At 44.3% G+C, this 18,071-nt stretch overlaps 1 protein-coding gene across 1 annotated transcript in view; it reads left to right on the top strand.

The window, feature by feature from the left end:
- Window positions 1-5,286: 5,286 nt before the first annotated feature.
- Window positions 5,287-18,071, top strand: part of SLC23A1 (solute carrier family 23 member 1) — a 44,300-nt gene continuing 31,515 nt past the window's right edge. The window contains exon 1 of the mRNA XM_056856878.1: window positions 5,287-5,292. Coding sequence (XP_056712856.1) covers window positions 5,287-5,292 — 6 coding nt within the window. The remainder of the gene's footprint in view (window positions 5,293-18,071) is intronic.

Genomic DNA, 18,071 nt, shown 5'->3' with positions numbered 1-18,071 from the left:
ATGATACAGGTTCTTTCACCTGCCGCCTTCAGACTGTGGAGCTACATCCCCCTGCTGGTGAGACTGGCACCGTCCCTGAGGTAGGGTTGCCAACCTCCAGGTACTGTTAAGGAAATCAAAATAAGACAACTTGTGCTGCCAATGGACAGTATTACAAAATTATCAGCACATGTGACCAAAACAAGTGCTTTTCAATACAGTTATATTGTGTTAAGCTACGCAGCCATCAGCAAAGCAACAGAGAGGCACATTCCTCGTGAAGCAGGAAAGAGCACCTATTCAACTGGCATAATGAATTTCCAAGATTGATGAAGCAGCAAAGCGAAATGGGACAATAAAGGAAGCCCATCTCTGGTTAAACCTTGGATTCCATTGTCATTGTGACTGCAATAGACAAAATCAAATGGTGCAATATCTGTTTTGATGGAACACTGAATTTCATGTATGCAAAACATTGTATGTTTGATAATTGTGCAAGTGGCATCACACAATGCATGAGCAATTGTAGATTGCAAGTTTGTATGTTATATGCTTACAGAATATAACTGCATTGAAAAGCACTTGTTTTGGTCATATGTGCTGATATTTTTGTAATAATAACCTCCAGGTACTAGCTGGAGACCTCCTGCTTTTACAACTGATCTCCAGCCGATAAAGATCAGTTCCCCTGGACAAAATGGCCGCTCTGGCAATTGGACTCTATGGCATTGAAGTCCCTCCCCAAACCCCACCCTCCTCAGGCTCCACCCCCAAAACATCCCGCTGGTGGTGAAGAGGGACCTGGTAACCCCCCACTATATGGGATTCTAAGTCACTGGTTTAGGAAAGCTGCCATAAACCCACTGCTGAAGTTGCAGCAAGACACTTCGCAAGGACCTCTTTTCCATTTCCAGTAACCCGTGTTTCCTCCAAAGGACCTTATTCCCAAGTCAGTATGCTTAGGAAGACAGCTGAAGTATCCCCCCCCCCGCCCCACCGGTCTACCCTGCCAACCTTCAATTATTCGTTTACCTGCAGAATGATACCAAGGGATAACCTGCTACAAGGTAGGCCCAACGAAACAACAACAGAACACCACTGATGGTCACATACAGCTCTCAGCTCAAACAGATTCAACACATCATTAACAACCTACAACCTATGCTGGTCAATGATACTCCTCTCTCACAGGCATTGGGAAGCAAACCATTTCTTGCTTACAGATAGGGTTGCCAACCTCCAGGTACTAGCTGGAGATCTCCTGCTCTTACAACTGATCTCCAGCCAACAGAGATCAGTTCACCTGGAGAAAATGGCCGCGTTGGCAATTAGGCTCTATGGCATTGAAGTCCCCAAACCCCACCCTCCTCAGGCTCGGCCCCCAAAATCTTCAGGTATTTCCCAGCCAGTAGCTGGTGACCTTACTTACAGACAGGCTCCTAACTATAAACAACTTCTCAGCCACAGCAATACCCTTCCAAATATGGACACAGTCTCTGGGACCAGGGCCTACAACAAACCAAGATGCTAGCTCTGTCCTCAAATCCACATAATAACTAAACCTAACAATACCTGCCATACTATCTCAGGTTCATTCACTTGTTCATCTTCCAACTTTATATATGCCATCAAGTGTCAGCAATGCCCTTCTATCCTCTAAGTTGGACAAGCAGGTCAATCCCTACGCAAAAGAATAAATGGACATAAATCTGATGAATCTACCCTGCCAACCTTCAATTATTTGTTTACCTGCAGTGGCCAGTGCCTTGGTGCTCAAAGCTCCACCTTTGACTTTACCTGCCAAGTTTGCCTACTTCCTCCCACCCAAGCTGGGTCCAAGCCTACGTTTTTGAAGCTCACCTGTCAGCCAGATCAGATAAAAAAGGAGGAGTCAAGAGACAGAAAAGGCAGATGGGTCATGGCACTTAAAGAGAGTTAATGGGGAGGAAATAAGAAGACATCACGTTGTGGCCCGCCCAACCTGTCACGACTTTGCTCTTTGTTGAGACTTCATGAATGGCACCCAAACCAAATGCCCCTCCTCTTGTCAGAAGCAAGCGAGAAAAACTAAAAAAAAAACGAACCCTGGAATGTGTAACAAATAGTAATATCCCCAGGCATGTGCAGAGTACTTTTTGTATACCTTAAACAACTAGGGTTGCCAACCTCCAGGTTGTGCCTGGAGATCTCCCACAATTACATCTGATCTCCAGATGACCAAGATCAGTTCCCCTGGAGAAAATGGCAGCTTTGGAGGGTGGACTCTGTTATATATGTACATAGTTAGTACATAGATATGCAGGGGGAAACTTAGGAGCTTGAGTCCCGGATGAAGGATCTTAAACCCTACACGCGCCATTGGCCCTAAGCCGGCATGCGCCATTGGCGACCCGGGGTTGTTCCCCCCTATAACGGATCAGGGGAGGATTGGCTGCGGGCGGCCAGGGGGGCATATAAGCAGGGCCATTGCACTGTATTCTTTAGTTCTGTTCTTCACTACAATAAAGCGTTGTTGTTGGAACTCCGTCTCGACCTCGTGTGTCCTCCCCACGCAGACTTAACAGACTCTATGGCATTATACCTCTTTGAAGACCCTCCCCTCCCAAAAACCCGCCCTCCTCAGGCTCCACCCCCAAAATCTCCAGCTATTTCCCCACACGGAGCTGGCAACCCTAGTCAGAAATGTTTGTTCCTCAGCACAGTGGTGAACATTCTTTGTAGCTTAATAAAGTAGTTAATTCTTAATTTCACTGCAAATCGCTGTATAATCCATTGACCACTAGTTAAGAATTGCTGAGATGGAATTTGACCTGCACATGCATGAAGAGTTATTACCCTGATCTCTTAGACCAAACACCAAAGAGTTGCAAAGGGCCCCTGCCTGCAATCTTGCTAACGTCCCATGTGTTTCAGCCTCCTTCACCTTGCTAAATCCTCCTCTCTGAGGAGATTGGGGAGAATGGGGATCATCCTTATCTCTCCAGCCTCATCCAAAACATCTAGAGCCCAGATGTTAGTAAGAGAAGAGAAGGTTGAGGGGAGACATGATAGCCATGTTTAAATATTTGAAGGGATGTCATGTTAATGAGGGAACTAGCTTGTTCTCTGTTGCTCCAGAGACTAGGACACAGAGTAATGGATTTAAACTAATAGAAAAGCGATTCCACCTAAACATTAGGAAGAACTTTCTGATGGTAAGGGCTGTTTGATGGTGGAATGCACTGCCTCTGAGGGTGGTGGGGTCCCCGTCTTTGGAGGTCTTTAAGCAGAGGTTGGATGGCCATCTGTCACAAGTGCTTTGATAGTGGGATCCTGCATGGCGGGGGGAGGATTGGGGTCACTGGGGATGTGGGGGGAGGTAGTTCTTAATTTCCTGCATTGTGCAGGGGGTTGGACTAGATGAATCCAGGTCCCTCTTCGCAACCGGCTGGAGATTTTGGGGGCGGAGCCTGAAGAGGGTGGGGTTTGGGGAGGGGAAGGACTTAAATACCATAGAGTTCAATTGCCAAAGCGGCCATTTTTCTCCAGGTGATCTGATCTCTATCGGCTGGAGATCAGTTGAATTAGCAGGAGATCTCCTGCTACTACCTGGCAGTTACAAGCAACAGGAGCATACTAAACAAAAGGTTATACAACACCGGTTAAGGAATTATTCAGTACACAGCCACCAATACACTTAATTCAAATATGCTTTACTACTTATGAGGAAAAACCTTAATGTATACACGAGGTACAAGGTAAACCATCATACAATTATATAAGAAACATTCTTATAATGTATATCAAACAATATTATGAAAAAACCATTGTACAAAATTACAGGATGATGCAACGCACGGAAAATTTTACTCCAGTAACAGATTATACTCTTATAGTCCCGACTTGTCCAGTGGAACAAAATATCCCATAATGATAAGCCTGTCTTATCGTATCAATATTCAATCACAATAAAACAGTCGGAAGTTGAAGATTCAAAGCAGTTTGTTTTATTGGCCAATATACAAAAAGCCTGGTGAAAATTGCCTGAAGCGCAGGGCAATTCCCACCCACATCAAAGGGTTGCAAGCATGAATATAGACTTTGATAATGGGTGGTTACAGAGGCGTAATACACACGTAAGACCCAACTGCCCAAAACTTGGGACCTCTAAATTAGAATAGCCTATAACAGCATTGAAGGCGTTGCAGAGAAAGTTATGATCTCATGTCCACTAATGAGCAAGAAGAGTTTTCAGTGTCAGGTGCTGCTATGTTTGATCCTAAGCTACTGAAGTTCTTATCTTGGATCCTGGCACTTGCCAAGGCTAACTAAGGGAGTGTTCCTAGCTGGCCCGATGAGGGAAGTGGAGGGCCAGCTTATGAGAGCATACTAAGATCTTCTATAGCTTCTCTAATTAACTTCTAACAAGCAAAGCTAGGCCTCTTACACTCAAGGCCTTTAACATATATGTGCTTGGTGTGACTTTATAATAGATGCCAACTCTTATATGTGCTGAGTCTGGCATATTCATAAGTGCAGATTATACTTTATTGATTACAAAGAATATATTTCAAATCAAAGAATACATTTCTAATACATTTCCCATAGAATATAATGATTTCAGGCATTACAATAATTGGTTTCAACTAGATGGTAAGAAAACTTGTCAAAGTGTTCCAAACAGTAGACTCACTACGGCTGCGTGGATGCAACGCGCAGCAAAGAAGATGCGCTTGCTTCCGAGTCAGCTGATCGGCCTCAGCCAATCAAGCTACCGCTCTTAGAAATCTTCGCTTTCCTGCTCCGTGTTACCGAAACTATAGCAATATTCCTTATAATAATGGCTCGGGCAAACGCCCTGATTTGATAACAACCTGGGCAAACTGAGTGTAGGATATAATTGCACTTGTATATAATTTTGCTTTAATATTGTATGTGGGCATGTACATTATTATATACTGTTGCTATTCTAGATAATATGGAAAATGCATTCTGAGGAAGCCTATGAAACAAGATAAAACCGGAGTCTTGTCAAATTGGGGCGTTTGCCCAGGTTGTTATCAAATCAGGGCGTTAAATTAGAGGAAACACCCACCACCACACCCATGATGTCAGTAGATTCAGAGAAAGGCTACCAAACGTTAGAGGATAAAAACATTTCTGCCAAGCAGAGATTTTGTTATTGATGTCATTCATCTCATCATTCACTTTTCTCAGTGAGACTCAAGGTGAATTACAGAATTATTTTTTAAAAATGCAATAAGATAGCATTGGCAGCCTCCAGGTGGGGCCTGGAGATCTCCTGGAATTATACCTGATCTCGATACGATGCAGGTAAGTACGTCTGGAGGAAATGGCTGCTTTGGAGAGCAGACTATGGCATTATACCCTGCTGAGGTCCTTCCCCTCATCAAACCACGTTCTCCTCAGGCTCAACCCCCCAATTCTCCAGAAATCTCCCAACCTGAAGTTGGCAACTTTAAATAAAGACAACTAAGTAAACAATGCCATAAAACTGGATTATACTATTAGGCAATAAAATTATGCAATAAAATTGAATTACACCATTAGGGAAGAATGAAATAAAAACAGTATAATATATTGTATATAATGCAGTAGGAGGAGGGAAGGAAAAAAAGAAAACTGCTTATAACTTTTCACAGACAATTAAAACTACAACCCTAGCCACACTATATTCAATTATCTTGCACAATTCCATTTAATGGCATTCCTGTTCCCTTTGTTAAGATGCCCTCCTGAACAATTCTATTTTATACCTTCTGCAAAGTGACATGAACGTGGGAGCCTTCCTGACCTCATCAGGTAGTCCACAAGTTGGGAGCCACCACATCTTAAAAAGTACTTTACAAATTAAGTAAAAAGGCACACTATAGGCTGGAAACAGCACCTTGAAACTGAGTTTAGTTCATAGGGTTGCCAGCTCGGGGTTGGGAAATACCTGGAGATTTTGGGGGTGGAGCCTGGGGAAGGCAGGGTTTGGGGAGGGGAGGGTCCTCAGCAAGGTACAATGCCACAGAGTCCACCTTCCAAAGTAGCTATTTTCTCCAGGGGAACTGATCTCTATTGTCTGGAGATCAGGGGTCACAGACGGAGATCTCCAGGCCCCACTTGGAGGTTGGCAACTCAACTAGTTCAGCTTGCTAAAAGTTGAATTTTGGAGTTTGGTGTGCCAGAAACCCAACAACCCCAACTATGTTCCAGGGGGAATAAACCTTACCAATTAAGATCCCTGCAGAGCTGAGATCTTAGCATGGTGTAGTGGTTAAGAGCGGTGGACTCTAATCTGGAGAGCCAGGTTTGATTCGCCACTCCTCCACATGAGCTGTGGATGCTAATCTGGTGGACCGGGTTGGTTTCCCCACTCCTATACATGAAGCCAGCTGGGTGACCTTGGGCTAGTCACAGCTCTCTTAGAGCTCTCTCAGCCCCACCTACCTCACAGGGTGTCTGTTGTGGGGAGGGGAAGGGAAGGAGCTTGTAAGCCGGTGTGATTCTCCTTAAAAGGTAGAGATAGTCGGCATATAAAAACCTTCAAGAGTAACAAAATGTATTCTAGTACAAACTTTCATAAATTAAAGCTCACTTCATCAGATCCAAGAAAGAAAGAGAACCATTCACTTTGTTTTAAGAAGGTTGCAGTATGAGAGGGGGGGAAGGGGGAGGCTTGGTATCATAAATATGGGGTGATTCTTAAATTACACCGAGCAGATCCATTATGGATCAGTTATGTATAACTATAGACAGACCCAATCTTCGCGGACAAAGAATGGCTACCTGTAAGCACTAAGGCCTCCATCCTTATGAACGCGCAGGATCCACTAATAATTGATGTGGTGGCATGATTTTTAAAGTGAGTGAAAGCTTGTGCAACTCATGAGGTAATTTAGGGCTGTGAAGTGAGTAACTTCTAATGTTTTCAACCTGTTTTAGTGTCAGTTTTATGGAGATGATTCTAAATTGTTTTTATCATTGGTTCTTGTAGGTCATCCGGGCTGTGTGACCACGGTCACACAGCCCGGATAACCTGCAAGAACCAATGAACTCTGACCATGAAAGCCTTCGACAATATTTTGTTTTTATCATGTTTATATGGATGTTGTATGACTAATGCCAATAAAGGCTTCGTATTCGTATAACTATAGATAATGGATACATATGTATTTTGGTCACGTCACGAGACGACAAGAGTCACTGGAAAAGACCGTCATGCTAGGAAAAGTTGAGGGCAGCAGGGAAAGAGGAAGACCCAACAAGAGATGGATGGACTCAATAAAGGAAGCCACAGCCTTCAGTTTGCAAGATCTGAGCAAGGCTGTCAAAGATAGGACATTTTGGAGGACTTTCATTCACAGGGTCGCCATGAGTCGGAAGCGACTTGACGGCACTTAACACACACGCACACACACACACAAGTAAGGATAATGAGTAAGTTATGCGTGACTTGAGAACCATGTTATTTATGATACAAGGCCTCTCTTTGCTCAACTGTTCCCTCAATTCCCCTTCTACAACTTCCTTGAAATGATGTAATTTTTTTTTTGTCTTTCTTGCGTCTGAGGAAGAGAGCTTTGACTCGCAAAAGCTCATATTGAAATAAATTTTGTTAGTCTTTAGGGTGCCTCTGGACTTCTGTATCATTTCATTACCAAGGCTGCTTCCCATAAGCCACTTGTATTCCTATGTTTTTAAGCTATCAGACTAGTGCTGGGAAGACCCAAGTTCAAATCCCCAGTCTGCCTGGGCGACCTTGAAGCAGTTATACTCTTGCAGCCTCACCAATGTCTACCTCACAGGGTTGTTGTGAAGATAAAATGGCAGAGGGGGGAATCTATGAACTCCATGGAATAAGGATAAGATAACAATCTAATAGATTTGGAGGGAAGCAGCATCCAAATGTTAAATTATTTTATAACGTGTGATTAGCGGCCAAACTAGACCAGATACTGGAAGATCCATGAATGGATCTGCCCATCATTGTTAAGGGTAAACTGCAGCTATGGGGGGTCTGAATTTGAATTAGGATTGCAGCTCTGGGGAAGAAAAAAATTAATCTTCTCCCCTCTGACACTGATAATTGAAACTGCCCCTCCCTGGTCTGGAATTTACTTTTAACAATGCCAAGTGGATTCATTGAGGGATCTCCCAGCATTTCCTCTGGCTTGGCCCTCAGGCATTTTAACATTTGCATCTTGCAAAGGCAGGCATCTTAATCAACGTTTTAATCAGCTTCCTATGAATCCATAGTTATCATGTTTACATGTTTAAATCATAAAACACAATTATTGCTTATATTGCATTATGTCATCATTAGTTAGCATTGAATAGCCTTGTAGTGTGGAGGGTGGAGAGCATCTCTATTCGTGATGTCATTGGAAGGGCAGGAAGACAGTCTATAGCTGAAAAAATATGAAAAGGGCTCTGCTCTTCTCCACTGAAATGGCTGGAGAAGGTCAGGAAATAATAGGGAAAGCTTCGCAAGTCAGTCAGCTCTGACCCTGCTATATTTGCCAGTATATTTCAGAAACATAAGCCTCTGGTTTAATATTTCCAGGCTTTCTTTCCTTCTTAAAAGTAACTAAAACTTCTGCTATATAGTTTGCAGTTTGTCTTAGTTTGTTGTTTGTATGTGTTGTTTCAGATTTATAGTGAATTATTTCTGCATATGTACAACTTAATATCATAGTTCATGTGCTGTAAGATGTCGGAGACTGTGACAGGGCTTTCAAGGCAAGTGATTCAGAAGAGGTGGTTTGCCATCACCTTCCTCTGCAAAGCCTTCTTTGGCAGTCTTCCATTCAAGTACTGACCCTGCTTAGCTTCCGAGGTCTGACTGGGTTGGGCTAGAGACCATGCTGCCTTCCCTCCCATTTCCCAAGGATAGCCTTTATTTTTTTTAGTCCCAGTCCCTTGTTAAAGGCCTTTTATGCATGGGTGGTTTCCATCGCGATCACCCCTGACTACTTCGGTACTTTGTTTTAATTATGCATGTCTTTTCCGACCTCTCGAAGTCACTTCGCTCTCCCCCCATGTTTTCCGGATGCCGTTTCTGGGGGCATACGCAGGGAAAATGCGGGAAGAGTGTGAAGTGACTTCTAAAGGTCGGAAAAGACGTGCATAATAAAAACGAAGCCCCAAAGTAATGTGTGTGTGTGTGTGGGGGGGTGATTGCCATGGAAACAAACGGTGCATAAAAGGCCAAAATGTTCCCTCTTTTTGCCTTTCACAAATGAAACTCTTAAACTCTTTGTTCTTGTTCGTCATTCTTCAGGATTTGCAGGCGTTCCCACAGCCTTTAGACCCTTAGTCTTGCAATTGGTTGATAGCGGTGGATACATTTTGTCTCTAGTATGGATGAAGAAAGATATATGAGCCTTTTTTTAATTAAAAAAGGTGCTGGTACTCTTCTATAAGGATGCACCAGTTTCCACCAATTCCTCCCTCAGGACTTGAGAGAGCCCCGGGGAAAGGTGCTGGTACTCAGTACAGGTGAGTACCATCACAAAACGAACACCTACAAATGAACATTTAGGCCACCGCACAGTACAGTACCTGCTGTTTCACACACTGCAGCTGTTGCGGTACCTTTTGAATTGTGGATAACCCATCACAGGGCAGCAATGTTTTGTTCTGAGTATATCTTTAACCAAAAGATAGCGTTAACCAAAAGATAAAAGCCCTCTTGGCTTTTAGTTTGGCGAAGAACCAGTTGTGCCGAGTAAACAAATGCAGTGTACAATGAGAGGAGGAGTAATTCAGGGAAGGGTGGGAGGCTCAGGAAGCAAACTTTGGGGCAAGATCTGGGACTTTACAACCACATCCTTATTTTTATCTAAGAAATGTTGGGTAGGTATGATTAAATTATATGTTTCTTTAGGTTGTGGCCCTGTCATACATACAACCTGACGTGTGACAATTTTTGTGGGGTACAACCTACTGTGCCCTGACCTGGATGGCCCAGGCTAGCCTGATCTTGTCAGATCTCAGAAGCGAAGCAGGGTCGGCCCTGGTTAGTATTTGGATGGGAGACCACCAAGGAAGTCCAGGGTTGCTGTGCAGAGGAAGGCACTGGCAGACCACCTCTCTTAGTCTCTTGCCATGAAAACCCCAAAAGGAATTGCTATAAGTCGGCTGCGACGTGACGACACTTTATACACACACACACACAACCTACTGTGCTTGGGCGCCTGTTTGGACAACACCTCCCTGCAACACCTCTTACTTACTCTGCAGTCCCCCTTTTATTTACTGGCTTAGATATTTATATCCTGCTTTTCTCCCCAATAGGACCCAAAATAGTTTACAACATCTCCTTCTCCATTTTGTCCTCACAATAACCCTGTGAGGTAGGTTAGGCTGGGCACAGGGTGTGGCTAGTATCAGGTTTCCCCCTTGGCCTGCTGGGAAAAAGAAAAAAAGAAGGAAAGGAAGGATCCAATTGAAAATATAATAACTAATAGCTGATCAAATGGCTCTCTAGGTGAGAAAGTGGGATATAAACGTTTTAATGAAGCCTAACCTACCTAGCGGGGTTGTTGTGAGGATACGATGGAGGAGAACAATGTAAGCTGCTTTGGGTTCCCATTTGGGGAAGGGCCTTAGCTCAGTGGTACAGCATCTGCTTGGCATGCAGAAGGTCCCAGGTTCAAACCCCGGCATCTCCAGTTAAAGGGACTAGGCAGATAGGTGATATGAAAGACCTCTTCCTGAGACCCTGGAGATTTGCTGCCAGTCTGAGTAGACAATACTGACTTTGCTGGACCTTGATGGTCTGATTCAGTATAAGGCAGCTTCATGTGTTCATTGGAGAGAAAGGTGGGGTAAATATATATAAAAATTATTAAATAAAACAAAAATCCCCAAGTGGTTCCCCTTGGGCTGTGATTCCCAACAGTGATCATGGCATGATCATAGGAAGGGAGGAGTTATTAATGATTTAAGTACAAGTAGGTGGAGGTTTCTGCTTTTAAAAATATTTTCCAAGTTATATTTTTATGGGAACAGCTCAGAAACAATTGGACTTGAAGAGAGGGTTAGAGAAGTTCATGTTGGTTATGAGGCAATCAGTGACTTACTCGTTGTTTCCTTCGACCCCCGCCAGAAAGTAGGGTTGCCAGCCCCCAGGTGGCGCCTGGTGCAACTCATCTCCTGCAACTGCAGCTCATCTCCAGACTACAGAAACCAGTTCCCCCGGAGACTATGGCGCCTTTGGAAGGTGGGACTATGGCATCACAACCTGGTTGAACTGCCTCCCCTCCCCAGACTCTGCCCTCCTCGGGTTCTGCCCCCAAATTTCCAGGATTGGTGACCCTATGAATGCTGCTTCGCAGGGAAACTCCCTGCCCCCCAATGTGGTGATGGCTGCCAACTTGGAAGGGTTTAAGAGGGGAGTGGACATGTTCATGGAGGAAAGGGGTATTCATGGCTATTAGTTAAAATGGATACTAGTCATGATGCATACCTATTCTCTCTAGTATCAGAGGAGCATGCCGAATATATTAGGTGCTGTGAAGCACAGGCAGGACAATGCTGCTGCAGTTGTCTTGTTTGTGGGCTTCCTAGAGGCACCTGGTTGGCCACTGTGTGAACAGACCGCTGGACTTGATGGCCCTTGGTCTGATCTAGCAGGGCTTTTCTTATGTTCTTATGTTCTTAACTCTGGCTGCGTTCCTGTGTGCGGCACCTTTCCGTCTATCAGAGCTGCCTTCGCCAATATATTTTCATTAGTGCGGATTCCGACATGCCGATACATGTTTGAGCTGCCTTATACGTCACCCAGCTGAACGATTGTTTGAACTATCATCTAGCCTGTCAGTTACACAATAACTCATGCTCTAGTAATGTTTATCCAAGAGAGCTGTAAAAACTGGCATGATGGGAAGTGTGGGGGTAGGATGAGCTTCTCCCATATAATAAGGCCTAATGAATAGGGATTAATGTGTGAACTTTCCAAACCAGACAATTCATTTCACAGTCAGCAGCCATTGGTTATAGATTGACAAGCAATCTTTGGTATGTTGATTAAAGTCCTTGCCAAGATGATAAATAGGCAGGCTGTCAAATAATTTTCCCTTTTCTTGAAAAGCTGGTCCCTTCTTTGCACAGGAATGGGGAGCAGCACAGAAGATCCTGCTCAGCATAAGGTAAATGTACTGTTTCTAAGTACGACCTCGATCTGCATCAGTTTTCCTGCTTAAGACAAAGGTGTTTGGAAGGATATTTGGGGTGGCTGTTAAAAATAAAAATAGCAGAGAATTAAAAAAAAAAGCTGGAGAAGAAAATATATGGGTTTGAATGGTTACGGATTAGGAGAACTACATTAAATGTAAAATACGCCTTTCAGATACGGAGTGTGCTGCATGCAGTTCTCAGGATGTTTTCTGCATCTATGATTTTCCAGATTATCACAGTTCTGCAGAACAAGAAACTCTTCTTTAAAATAAAAGGCATCCCTTGGAAACCTGGCACTTTTGCACTAACTTGGTGTCTCAAATGTTTCAAGCAGGCAGCTTGCTGCATATTCTTATTTATTTAGTTTCTTTATTATGTTACTGTAGTTAAATTATTATTTATTTATAATATTGTATTATTGATCATTCTAGTAATATTATTTATTAGGATTACCTTATTATATCACTGTATTATATTACTTCCTGCGTATTTCTATCCTGCCCTTTCTCCAAGGAGCTGAGGACTGTGCACTTGGTTTTCTTGTCCTCCGTTTTGTCCTCACAACTGCCCTGTGAGGTAGGTTAGGCCGAGGGGAAATGAGTGGCCCAAAGTCACTCAGTATGTTTCATAGTAAGTCAGATCTGAACTTGGGTCTCCTAGATCCTTCACTATACATTTTCAAATTGTGCCTATATCCTTAAATGAGGATGAGTGTAAAGGAGATCCCGAGGCATGAATAAGCTATGGAGTTACCACAGTTAGCCTCCGGCCTGAATGCCAGTCGCTTGGATTTGCTTACGCTGCTGTCTCATTTTAGAAGGGAGTGTGTAATGTATGTCTTCCCAGTCAGCAACTCTTTTTAAGCTATTAGTTTTCAGCCAATTACTGTATATACATGGACAAGCAAACACATTTAATTTCCCTTTCAAACACAGCCCTCCACACAAGATCCTCCTAAGTAAAGACTATAGTTTTTTTTTTAAATGCTTATATATATATTAAACAGCCGTTCAAACGTACACACGCCAAAACAAATAAGCAGGAATGTTCAAAGGAGAGGAAAGGTGAGAAGGGGGAGGGAGGGTAAAGAAGGAAGGGAAACGTGAAGAATTAGGAGAAGAATGGACAAATTAATGTAATTTCTAACACTGCTTTTGGACAGACTGATCAGACTGTTTCTGTTTCATTCAACATATACTGCCTGTCTGAAGTGTGATCTAGTGACAACAGTTGCTGCTGATAGCAGCAGTCAACAAATACTGTGATTATCTGAGAAACTTTGATATCTCCTGAGAGCCAGCGTGGTGTAGTGGTTAAGAGCGGTGGTTTGGAGCGGTGGAGTCTGATCTGGAGAACCAGGGTTGATTCCCCACTCCTCCACATGAGTGGCGGAGGCTAATCTGGTGAACTGGATTCGTTTCCCCACTCCTACACACGAGGCTAGCTGGGTGACTTGGGGCTAGTCACAGCTCTCTTAGAGCTCTCTCAGTCCCACCTACCTCACAAGATGTCTGTTTTGGGGAAGGGAAGGTGATTGTAAGCCGGTTTGATTCTTCCTTAAGTGGTAAAGAAAGTCAGCATATAAAAACCAACTCTTTTTCTTCTTCTATCAGGGGCAAACTAGTTGGGGTAGTATTGTGAAATTTGGGGGGGGGGCTGTCACTGCTACTCAGAAGATGTTGCTGGGATTTAGCTCCCCGGGCTGTACCATGGCACCATCCCTGTTCCTCCCTTTCCTCAGTAGTAGTCTGGAAACATTTCCTGAAGACCATAGAAAGTATTTGGGGTGACAAGTCCGTTAGCATCCTTTTCCTACCTAATTTTAATGTGCTGAATCCAAAAAGGCTGTTTACAAAGCTCAGGTCCCCCCACCCCATTTTTATTATGAAAGGCAATGCCTCAGCTGACACATTTTCTGAAAGAATATTGGAGGTACTGGGTGGGTGAAAAGAGGATAGCCTCATTTTCTACTTATCTTAAATCTGCCCCCTTGAGAAGAGCTGTTTTCTAAACTCAATTATTTTGTCATTATTGTGCTGTGAACTTTTGTATAGAGCAAAGTGATATCCAATAACACTTCCTTCTCAATGAAATAATGTTTACACCATTAATACCTATTGCTTACGGAACAAAACAAAGCACTTTTGCATAGGTTATCCAATCATAGTCAAGTAAAGATAACAATGGGTTGCATCAGGGAAGGGTCTTGTGCTTCATACCAGGAGCATTTGTTGCTACCAAAACACAGTTGAAATCATTTTAATATTAGAGGTGATCATGTTATTCATTCATGCAAATACCTTCATTACTTCTGCATTTGCATGCTGTAGCGCGTTGCGGATTCCCTTTCTTGGAACTACAGTTCTTTGATCTGTATCCAGAGAGGCACCCATATGTGATGAGGTTATTTCATGCATCAGCTATGGATGAGAGCGGCGTGTGCTTTGGAGCGTTTTGTCCAACCAATTTTCTCTGATGCCAGTAGCTTTGCAGTGTTACAGGTTTCTTACCATCACATCATTGACTGATAATACATTCCCTTTGGCAGCATCGACGTGGCAAGGATTCTCTGTTTTGCACTGATTGCCCCTGCAAATAAAAAGTCATTTGCGTTGGCAACAGAGCATCCACATGGGAGTATTCTGTTCACTTTCCTCCATCAGCAGCCATTTCCCTTGCATTTCCCCCCTGCTGTACTACCAGAGGGCTTTTTGAGGGCTTTAAAAAACATACACAAGCTGGTAATTGCTCTAACGTTATTTTATTTACTTACTTGCCTCATTTATAGTCACCTTTCTTGCTGCGACACAAGGTGGATTACATATTTTAAAGGTAATAAAAACAACAAAATACATGCAATAAACAATGCAACGTATTGCTACAACAGTTACTGATTCTTTTCAACCCTCAGAAAGCTCTCAGGTGAGGCAATTGGTGGCTGCTGAAGGGGAGGGCTGAGGGCTAGAAAATGATGCTGATGTGGGAGGGACCTTTGAAAATGTGAACCTTCCCATCCAGATGGCATTCTACTGTACTTAGACTGCATTCTTCCAGAAATAATCATAGTAAACCAGATTTGAGAAAGATCACAATGGTGATCTCACAGAGGGGCTGTGGCTCAGTGGTAGAGCATCTGCTCGGCATGCAGAAGGTCCCAGGTTCAATCCGCGGCATCTCCAGTTAAAGGGACTAGGCAAGTAGGTGATGTGAAAGACCTCTGCCTGGGACCCTGGAGAGCCGCTGCCGGTCTGAGTAGACAATACTGACTTTGATGGACCTTGATGGTCTGATTCAGTAGAAGGCAGCTTCATGTGTTTAAATGAGCTGTGGCCCTGCCAGAAATGTTGTTAGTCTTTAAGGTGCTACTGGACTCTTGCTCTTTTCTACAGATTTGAGAAAGTGTATGACAAGGACAGGGAAAACTGGAATAATGAATGATTAGAGGACCATATTGCATGGATGCTCCTCAAAAACAGCTCTCCAGTTTAGAAGCAAACCTCACCTCATCACTGTGTATGGCTAGGATTGCCAACAGGCCCGGAGAAAAATGTTCTGCCCCTTTAATAGAGGCTTCATGTATGGAAATGAGCAGTTGGAGATTTTCATGGCATGGTGGAAAATAACATCCAATTAAGCCTTTATTAAAAGTTTGTGACTTTTTATCTCCAAGCCAGATGGCAACCCTATATACGGCTAGAAGAAGCTGTATATAGTTAGGGTTGTGTGTGTGTAAAGTGCCATCAAGTTGCAGCCGACTTATGGCGACCCCTTTTTTGGGGGGGGGGTTTCATGGCAAAAGACTAACAGAAGTGGTTTGCCAGTGCCTTCCTGTGTTGCCCATTTCTAAATTGGTCCCTTTAATATCAGTTTTATCTGTCACAGTTTATCAGGTGATGTTATCTAGCTTTATGCCATGAAAAGCACCAACTGCCCATTTCTGCCTCCCGCTCCCCCACCCCGGCCAGTTGGCAGCATCATATATGAGCTGCAAGACGCCTTACAAAATCCATCCCAAAAAGTAATAAATTAGCAATATGCATATCCAGCTGGTGTGGACAGATGTTACACTGCCCTCTTCTGGGCCTTCTTTCAGATCTTCTTGTACAGTCAGGGTTGTCAGCTCTGGGGGTTTATTTATTTATTTAAAACATTAATACGAGGGTTGCCAACTCCAGGTTGGGAAATGCCTGGAGATTCTGGGGGTGGAGCCTGGGGAGGGTGGGGTTTGGGAAGGGGAGGGACTTGAGAGGGGTCTAGGGCCTTAGAGTACACCTCTCCAGGCAGCCGTTCTCTCCAGGGGAACTGATCTCTGTTGTCTGGAGACCAATTGTAATTCCGGCGGGATTTCCAGCTGCTATCTGGAGGTTGGCAACCCTAACTCTCACTGCTGTAGATCCTTCAGGTGACAATGAGTAAAAATAGCTCCCCTTTCCAGAAAGACATTGCCAAATGAACATTCAGCACTAGGGTTGCCAACCTCCAGGTACTCGCTGGAGATCTCCCGCTATTACTGTTGATCTCCAGCCGATAGAGATCAGTTCACCTGGAGGAAATGGCTGCTTTGGTAATTGGACTCTATAGCATTGAAGTCCCTCCCCTCCCTAAATCCCGTCCTCCTCAGGCTCCGCTCCAAAAACCTCCTGTTGGTGGTGAAGAAGGACCTGGCAACCCTATTCAGCACCCAGACATTATTATTGGGCTGCTTCTTCCTCTGCACACCCCCAACACACCCTAACAGCTTCCTTCCCTCCCTCTTATTTGTCTCATCTGTGCAGTGGGAAGCTGGTGGGGAGGGGGACCTGAGTCCAGGCCCAGTGGAAGGGTGCCAGGCTGCTATCTCTTTGTCCTCTGATGAAGCTAGGGATGCCAGCCTCCAGGTGGGACTTGGGGATCCCCAAGAATTACACCTCATCTCCAGACTACAGAGATGAGAAAATGGATGCTTGGAATGTGGACTCTATGGCTAGGGTTGCCAACCTCCAGGAGATCTCCCACTATTACAAATGATCTCCAGGTGACAGAGATCAGTTCCCTTGGAGAAAATAGCTGCTTTGGCAATTGGACTCTATGGCACTGAAGTCCTTCCCCTCTCCAAACCCCTCTCCAAACCTCAGGCTCCACCCCAACAATCTCCAGGTATTTCCAAACCTGGAGCTGGCAACCCTATCTATGACACTGTACCCCACTGAGGTCCCTGTCCTCCTAAGGCTCTGTCCCCAAATCTCCAGGAGCTTACCAACCTGGATCTGGCAACCCTACCCCCCCATCCCCTGCCAAAGGCCAGGGGGGATCTGGCAACCCTAGATTAAGCGGTGAGGCCTACTGTAGCAGCTCAGCTGGGCAGATTGTTACCCAGAATGTAGGTGGGCAGAATGTCTTAATGCGAACCACATCCATCTCTACTTGTAAGGTTGCCAACCTCCAGGTGGTGGTTGGAGATCTCCTGCTATTATAACTGATCTCCAGCTGATAGAGATCAGTTCATCTGGAGAAAATGGCCACTTTGGCAGTTGGACTCTATGGCATTGAAGTCCCTCCCCTCTCCAAACCCCGCCCTCCTCAGGCTCGGCCCACAAAAACTCCAGGTATTTCCCAACTTGGAGCTGGCACCCCTATCTACTTGTGAGCTGCAGCCTCAGGAAAAGTGGTATCACCATTAGCCTTTTTGTTTCTCCAGGTCGGCAAATTCCTCCGTGAAGCCTGAGGAGGACAGGATTTGGGGAGGGAAGGAGTCTCAGAGGGGCATTTTTCACAGTAGATTTTGCTTCTCTTTTGCCGTGGAGCAAAAAAACCCAACCCGATTTAAATTACTTTTTCATGACAGCTTACCTTCCCCCCCCCAATCCCGAAGTAGTTTTGATTTTTCACGGGAAGAACTGCACAGTATTCTGCACCGCTTATCTCTGCTCCCTTGTCCTTCCCCT

This window comes from Euleptes europaea, chromosome 10, assembly GCF_029931775.1.
Source record: "Euleptes europaea isolate rEulEur1 chromosome 10, rEulEur1.hap1, whole genome shotgun sequence".
Classification (NCBI taxonomy): Eukaryota; Metazoa; Chordata; class Lepidosauria; order Squamata; family Sphaerodactylidae; genus Euleptes; species Euleptes europaea.
The sequence above is the reverse complement of the archived record's forward strand: the minus strand, read 5'-3'. Positions and strand labels throughout refer to the sequence as shown.